Below are 8,417 nucleotides of genomic sequence, written 5' to 3'. Positions count from 1 at the left end.
CCTGTGGGATGCTCCATGCGCCCCAGCATCGCAGCGATCATGAGCCATGCTGGTACCTCAAGGTATGTAGAAAAAACTTTTAAAGCTGTGTCTATGTCTGAATTGCTGATTCTCTAAATCAGCGTCAAATCTTCAGATTCAGATTTAGCCGAATCGAATCAGGGATAGTGATATGAATCAACAAATCGAATCACTGTCTCTGATTTGGGCCAAATCCAAATTGAATATGACCCGTTTCATGCACCCCTACTGTATAGGCTTTTGCTCTTTGTTTTTATCTCCTTTGCAAGGTTAAACCATTGGCCATTCACACTGTATCTCTCTATTCTTTCATCAGGGAAAGACATTTCTCCTTACAGATCAGTTCTATTATCCATTGTTACTGGATCCTCTGACTATTCTTAATGGCCATTTGAGATTCCTCTGAATCCATGTACGTTAGTCCTTTCCTACGTGTTTTCTTCTTCTGCTTGGGATGTGAGCTCCCATGAACATTTCTCCTTTTGCCTTAAAGTAGTTCCATGCCACTTCTCCATCTAAGTCCTTTAGCTCTTAATTCCAGTCAACTTCCTTAACTTAGTTTCTCAAATAAAGACTTTCTGAAATCCAAAACATTTATTGTAAACCTATTCTTGTTTGTCCTGTCCAGCAATTTAAACTGAAATGAACTACATTTGCTTGATTCCAGATTTTTTGCATGACCAGTTCTTCTAGAAGGTCCCAACCTAGCTATAACATACCATTGCCTCTTGTTGGCACAATAGCCACTTGATAGAGAAATCTCAGTTAACTGTTCCAAAAATATCTGCACCCTACCATTATTGGTAGCATTTGTTATTAAGTCTATAGCAGGTAAATTGACATCTCACATAATTATACAGTTTCCAGTGTCACTACATTCTCCCCAAAGCTTAGCTATTTCCAAATCTAAACTTGGGGTTCTATAACCCCACCCCCAACACAATCCTTTTAAAGCAGCTTTGTTATTAATCCTTCCTAGAGTAAATTTAACCCTGACATGTCCTGTTTTGTCTATGCTAGTGGTGCTAAACCTTTATCCCAGTGGGCCGGATGGGCAGGGTTCAGTCCATCTGTGGGCTGGATTGGGCTGGTAGTCCCGAATCAGCACTCTAGGCAGGCTTAGTAGGCACTGTCCAGATGTGCCGGGGGGGAGTGGGGGGGGCTTGATCCCCTACAGGGAAGGGAGTGTGACTTGCCCCCCCAGGAGAAAGGGGATGTAGCCCGGTCCCAACCCAGCCTGTTGCGGTGAGGGCATGTGGCTTGGCCCCAGCTTGACTCCATGGAGGGATAGGGGGCATGGCTTGGCTCAGACGTCAGGGGGAGGGGACATGGCCCAGTTCCACAGGGGGAAGGGACTACAGCTCAGCTGTGCCCAGCCATGTGGCAATTGGAGTTTGGGAATTTGGCCGGGGGGGCAAATTTCCCAACTTGTGGAGTGCCCTGCAGGCCAAATGCAATGGCTCCATGGGCCACATTTGGCCATGAGCCAGAGGTTGAGCATCTCTGGTCTATGCAATTGCTTTTTATATCCTTCCAGTCTACCACTTCATTAATATATAGTGCTACCTCACTGCCTTTACTTTTATTTCTGTCCTTCCTAAAAAGTGTGTATTCTTCAATATCTGTATTTCAGTCATGGCTAGTGTTCCACCATATTTCCACTATTCCTATAGTGTCTGTTTTTCCCCTCACACTAGGAGGTTAACTTGAGCCATAATCCATCCACTTAGCAGTGAGGACACAGACTTACAGAGCACAGAGAAGTACTCCCTCAGTTGATATGATTCATCTGGCAAAAATCTTAGTGCATGTTAGTCCAAAGAACCATGGGTGGTTCCTCCAGGCAGAGATGGGAAAGAGCAGAAATGGGAAAATGCATGCAGGGTTTTGCTGTGGGGATGCTCGCATCTGGGGTAGCCTCAACAAGGTGCTCAAAACCCAGGTGCCAGTCAGAATACAAGCCATAAGGGGCAGTTTCCTTGCTGGAAGCAGAAGTGCCATGCCTTGCCCTATGAGGTTAGACAGAGACTGTCGTGTAATTTTGGTCCAGCATTTAAATATGGAGGAGAGAAGGGGATTGACAAACACAGCTGCCTTTAGTTCCAGTTCAAAGAGTTTGGTTCTTTCATTTTAAATCTCTACCTGCCATGCCGAATTTGCAGCCCAGACAGAACAGTCTGGCACTGCTGCCGAAAGCAAAACCCAGTGTGTATGAAGTGAAGCAGATTCATTTTGGTCTTTCCTTCCACACAGAGCGGGGTGTACAACAGCATCACCATAATACTTGCTGCCGCTGTGGTGCCCACAGCCCTTGTAGAGTCCTTTCAGTGTTGATCTCTTAGTTCAGACACCAGATTGGATTTGAGTTACCTCCAAGATTTTACCTTGACATTGTCCCTTTAACTAAAAAGGGGTTAACCTTCCTGGCAACTAGAGGTGGATTGCAACACACTGCAAGAGAGCATGTCCTGGATTATGGGCCTCATTCTGACACCCTCTCTGCCTCCCCCTCTATCTCTAGGCAGTGAAAGGGACCATGAAACGGACTTGCAAGTGCCATGGAGTGTCGGGCAGCTGCACCACCCAGACCTGCTGGCTGCAGCTGCCCGAGTTCCGGGAGGTGGGCACCTATCTCAAGGAGAAGTACCACAAGGCCCTGAAAGTGGACCTGCTGCAAGGGGCAGGCAACAGCGCTGCTAACCGGGGCGCCATCGCCGAGACCTTCAGCTCCATCTCCAAGAAGGAGCTGGTCCACTTGGAAGACTCTCCTGACTATTGCCTGGAGAACAAGACTCTGGGGCTGCTGGGAACTGAGGGCAGGGAGTGCCTCAAGCGCGGCAAGGCACTGAGCAAGTGGGAGAAGCGGAGCTGCCGGCGGCTGTGTGGGGATTGTGGGTTGGCAGTGGAAGAGCACCGGGCTGAGATGGTGTCCAGCTGCAACTGCAAGTTCCACTGGTGCTGTGCCGTGCGGTGTGAGCAGTGCCGCAAGAGGGTCACCAAGTACTTCTGTGTCCGCAAGGAGAAGCGGGAGCGGAGTGGGGGTGGTGGAGCTACCCGCAAGCTCAAGAGGAAGCCTTAGCACCCTTCCATGGCCCCATTGCCCCTTCCCCCGTGGGCAGCAGGTTCTCCCATCTCTGGTCTAGTCCAAAAGCCCAGCCCCTAAAATCCGGAGCCACATCATTGCCTGCTGCAGGGGTGACTCTGGATTTGAGGCAAACTGCAGTTTTAGCCTGTGTCCCAGCAGCAAGCACATCATCATTGTGAGTGAGCCACAGAACCTGCCTGTCCCAGCTGCCTGCACCATGCTAGTAGTCTAGATTGGCAAAACTGGGTAGTAGCACTGGAAACTTCAGGGAGTGCAAGAAGCCCTTGCTGGGTCTGGACAGCAGCCCTGTAGCATAGGCTACCCCTGTGTGAGCCATGGCCCTTGCAACTGAGGGGCTTGCTAAATATTCTTGGCATCTAGTCCTGCAAAGGCAGAGGGCATTCTTCATCTTTATTGGGCCCTGAGAAATCACTTCATTTTTACTGGGCCCTGAGATCAAAGGAAAAGAGATGGTGTGAAAACCCTCACTCCCAGAGACATTCCCAGCCTGGCCTTTAAAAAAGTAAAAAAAGCCAGCTCTATCTCTTATCCTTGGAGCATATGCAAGTCTCTACCATGTACTGCAGTGTTGAAAAGTCAAAGAAGCTCTGGCAGAAGTGTTTCAAGGTGCCACTGACGTGCCTAATAAGTAACTGTTGGAAAGACCTTTGCTAGGGATCCCATGACTTGCTGCCTACAATGCTTCCTCTGCCTTTCCAGAGCCTCTGCATCTGTGTTGCCCTGCAGTGGCCAGTGTCCTTTCCCCATAAAGCCCTCACATGCTCTCCTTGATCACAGCTCTAACCACTCCCACCTGTTTCTTCCCAAGTCCCTGGTGAGGGGGAGCTGAGCACGTTCCTGCTGGTGTATTTTCCAAGCACTCTTACTCCTTGCGCTAACTACTAAACGCTTTCTCCTAGTCTGAGAGAATCATGTTGGTAACTATTTAATTGTGTTGTAAATAGGAAAGTTAAGCACTTTGAAGTTTAATTTATTGCACAGTTTCTGTGATGTATGAGTAACCGTTTGCTTTGCCATTTATTGTATATATTCCTCAGGCTAAGCAAGTGTTGTAAAGTTTGGGCTGATTCATCTGTGGTCCTCGCAAAGGGTCAGGATATGTTATATCAGCCATGAGATCTGGGGAGTTCACAGCACTGTCACCGTAACTAGGAGCTTCCCCACGGGATCTGTGTTTATCACCTGCTCAGCTGTTTGAGGTTTCTTTTAGACTGATCAGAAGCCAGTCTAGCAAAATGACTGGCTACTTGACCTGTCATGTAGCCAGTGTTTGTAAACCAATAGTGAATGCAATAAATCAGTAGCCAAGTGCTTGCAAAATGCTGGTGTCTCTTCAGTCATTGGGATTTTTTTTCTTTTGAAACACCTACATATTTTAGCAATTATTGCTCTAGAGACCATGATCCCCCTTGTATCCATTGAAATGGGATATCTTGAGCAGCAGCAAGACAATCTTCCTCCGTACAATTTCTCCAGTGTGTTTTGACTGCCTCTAAAAGGATAAAAAGGGGAATAAGTCTCTCTGAGTCACCCAGGTCTTGACACTTCTTACTGAGGTTGCCAACAAGGCAGGCCAATTGCAGTGCTGTTATTTATAGTGTGGACATACTACGGACCCAGTTGAAACCTGGCAACCGATTTGCCATATTGGGCAGCTAGCTGTATGACAATAGAGACACTCATTTTCCAGCCAGTGTCACCCAGTCATAGAGTCAATGAGTAGGAAGGGACCTAGACAGATCATCTAGTCTGACCCCCCGCCATGGGCAGGAAGGAGCACTGGGGGTGGCAGGGGTCATAAGACCCCAGCCAGGTGCCTATCCAGTCTCCTCTTGAAGATTTCCAGGGAAGGTGAGAGCACCACCTCTGGGAAGCCTATTCCAGGCTCTCGCCACCCTTACCGTGAAGTAGTTCTTCCTAATATCTAACCTAAACCTGTCCTCCCTCAGCTTGTGGCCATTGTTCCTGGTGACTCCAAGGGGGGCCCTGGTGAACAGACTTTCCCTGAGCCCCTGCTGGTGGCCCCTGGTAAGGTTGTAGGCAGCCACAAGATCCCCCCTCAGTCTCCTCTTGCGGAGACTGAAGAGATTCAGGTCCCTCAGCCTCTCCTCATAGGGCTGGCCACAGAGGCCCCTGACCATATGAGTGACCTCCTCTGGACCCTCTCCAGGTTCTCCACGTCCCTCTGGAAGGGCAGCACCAAGTCCTCTTCTAGCTCAGTCTTTTCTGGACACTCCATGTCTGGACGCTTCTTCTGAGGATGAGGATATGGGGGCCTAATTCTGATGGGGTGGTTTTTGATAGAGACACCTACAATTTGGCTGACTCCCTGCATCTCACCCTACATAGGTCACCTTTGAGCCATTGGATGGCAGATCTTGGGATGCACGGAGATTTATGTGGGTCAGCTGGCAAGTGCCTACCTGTTGAACAGATGCTGGAGGTGGTTTGAGGGCTGATGTTGGAAATGGGAGGGATAGGGATTACATTTTCTATTGACTCACCCTCAGCTCCTCAATCTGAGGCACATATTTCCCACTGGATCTCAGGATGCCCTATTTTATACAGCCACCTTCACAGGGCTATGCAAGTGATGGGCTTCTAAATACTGCTAGGGGAAGACCACTGTGCGGTGACTGACTGACGGATCTGGTAGCACCTAGGTATTCTGTCATCCTTTCCTGCCACATGTGGACTGATGACCTGGAGCAGTGGTTCCCAAACTCTGACAGATTGCCCACCACCTACTGAAAATGATACAAGCTTAAGTACCACCAGCAAATTTTTGTCATGTAATTATAATAAATCTGTTAACACATACCACTGACAGGTTGCCTGTGTACTACTGGTGATACCTGTACCACAGATTGGGAACTGCTGACCTGGGGTATGGCTAGAGGTGGGACTCCTTGGGCTAGCCATATCTTAGACACCTATATTTGTGCATATGGCTAAGCAGGAAGCATAAAATACAGCATCTGCTATATGGCTGTCAAAACCACGCTTCCCAGTAGTGGCCAGTGCAGATGGTCTCTATTTGTCTGCCAAGCCCAGTAATCCACACTGTGGGTTTCCAAAGCATTTGGGGTAAGATCACTTGGATTCAATGCCCCTTCTGTAATGCTGGGGCAGCAGTGCTCCCAAGAGGAAAATGCAAGGGAGGACCCCTGCTTGATGGTAAGGGTTACACATGCAGACTCTGGAGGTGCTGAAGGAGTTCTGAATTACTCCTTTTAACCTGGATGGAACAACATCCTCATGTCTCCAGTGCAAATGAGACCTGTTCAAGACTAACCTCCCCTTCTACCACAACACAGGGCTTCTTCCGCTCTGGTCAGACTCCCAAGTAGACTTCACCTGCATGTTTTGTGTCTCACGGTGGTGTCTGAGCAGTGATGGCCACTCTCCACCTTGTTGCTGAGGGCTTAGGGGCCTGGAAATGATTGAAGACTTTTGGTTGGGTCATGGAGACTTTTAGCACTAAATCACTGGTTTGGAGATACCCTGTGTCACACCTGAGAGGAAGCCTGGCCCTGAGGATAAGGCACTCACTGTGCTAGAGCCCTGTAAAGCCATATTGCCTCCCTGGGTGACAAGTTGATGTCTCCATGCCCCAGTTGGCAGTGGGAGGCTAGGCGAGAGGATCCCAATATACTGCATACCCCAGGAAAGACCCCTTTCCTCTCATGTAGACCCTACTCAGCACAGAGCCATCTTGGGGCCAAGTGCTCAGCTGGTGTATGTAGGTCTAGTCCCAGTAATACCACTTACAGCAGCTGTGGCTCTGGCCCCTTAGATCTCCGATTCAAGAACCTAGGCTCTTCCTCCTGGGGAAAGCTGCTGTCACTGCAGGCTGCTTCTCCCTCATTCCCACCCCTCCCCTGCCCAGTTTGCCTCTAGTGTCTTCGTTCCCCATTACAGGCCTCCGCCTCCCCCACCTCTCCACAGGGGCTCTGCTCCTGTGTGGGAAAGCAGAGTTGTTCCCCAGTTCACACCCTGGGGCCAGAGGCTTTAGCACATGGCAGCTCCAAGGAGAGCAGCGAGGCACACAAGGCTGCTTTTTCCACCTCCTTGGTAGGTGTTCTCTCTTCATTTTCCCTTTATGGGGCTGCTGCTCCACCAGGGAGGGGAGATGGGGAGCCCGGGAAGTTGCTACGCGCTCTCCCTCCCTTTGGAATGCAACGAGGCCCCGTCCACGGGCAGCAACTCTTTCACTGCCAGCATTATTCCCTAGACAATCATCCCCCTCCCTGGTCCTGGACTTCCCCAGAGGTTCCCATTCAGCACAGTGACACCTGTTGGTGAGGGCAGCACCGTCCCCCTTCCCAGCACCACAGAGCAAGGCGGCATGCTGGGAACTTTACAGCCAGGGGGCCCACCCCCCGGGGCATCCTCCTTTCTGCAGAACAAAACGCCCGCACAACAGCTGCAAAATGTGCTGACCTCAGCAGCAGGCTGGGGCTGAGACGGGGTCCTTGCGGGCACAAGAAGGCCCAGGGGTAAAGGCAGCAGGGCCATTGTGCTGCAGTATTGGATGCTTCCCCATATTCATTTCGTTTTAATGAAGGCGCATTCCTCAGAGGAGAAATATTTACATTCGGCTTCCCAGGTGGTCACCTTCGCCCAGATGACATGCACACACAGCTGCCTCCCAAGCCAAGGCCTTTCAAGGGCTCAAGCAGGGGAGGGTGGCTGGGACAAGGAGGGAGCATAATGCTAATACATCAGACATCCAGGCCTCTTCCCCTCCCCTCTGCAGAGTCAATGGAAAGCCCATTTCACATGCTAATCCCCTCCACTCTCTTCACAACACCTTTTCCGAAAGTGTTTGGGAAAAGTCCTTGTGGCGCGTTTACAGCTCCCCACCGCTCAGATTCCTTCTTGTTCAGACCCCGGCCCCCGTGCGGGTCTCTCGCTCCAGCGGGGCTTCTTACAAAAAAATTTAAACAAAGGCTTTGGAGTTCATCAGCCTCCCACTGAAATTCACAGCTGCTGAACAAACTAATCTCCTCTCCAGGCCTTTCTTCCTTTCAATGGGTTCTTGGCTTCAAAGACACTTTGGGAAAAGACTTTGCAGGGACTCACACTGTTCTCTCAATAGAAGTTAGTGCAAGTATTATACTCTGAGCAAGTGGCTTTACAAACAAATACTGCCTAACAATCTCTCCCTCTCCACCTCCACCAAACACACACACACAAGCCTTGCCTTGCAGACATGATGTTATCTCCCGGGATTAGAGTTCTACAGATCTCACGAGCTCACACACGCCCCTGGCTCTTTGTCAGCCCC

The 8,417-nt window shown here is 49.9% G+C and overlaps 1 protein-coding gene across 1 annotated transcript in view; it reads left to right on the top strand.

The window, feature by feature from the left end:
- The window catches only part of WNT8B (Wnt family member 8B), a 14,894-nt gene extending 10,452 nt beyond the window's left edge, over nucleotides 1–4,442 (top strand). The window contains exon 5 of the mRNA XM_019502192.1: nucleotides 2,543–4,442. Within this exon, the coding sequence (XP_019357737.1) occupies nucleotides 2,543–3,100 (558 nt within the window). The 3' untranslated portion in view covers nucleotides 3,101–4,442. The remainder of the gene's footprint in view (nucleotides 1–2,542) is intronic.
- Nucleotides 4,443–8,417: the final 3,975 nt, after the last annotated feature.

Source organism: Gavialis gangeticus, unplaced genomic scaffold (genome assembly GCF_001723915.1).
Source record: "Gavialis gangeticus isolate Ggan-Ray unplaced genomic scaffold, GavGan_comp1, whole genome shotgun sequence".
NCBI lineage: Eukaryota > Metazoa > Chordata > Crocodylia > Gavialidae > Gavialis > Gavialis gangeticus.
The sequence above is the reverse complement of the archived record's forward strand: the minus strand, read 5'-3'. Positions and strand labels throughout refer to the sequence as shown.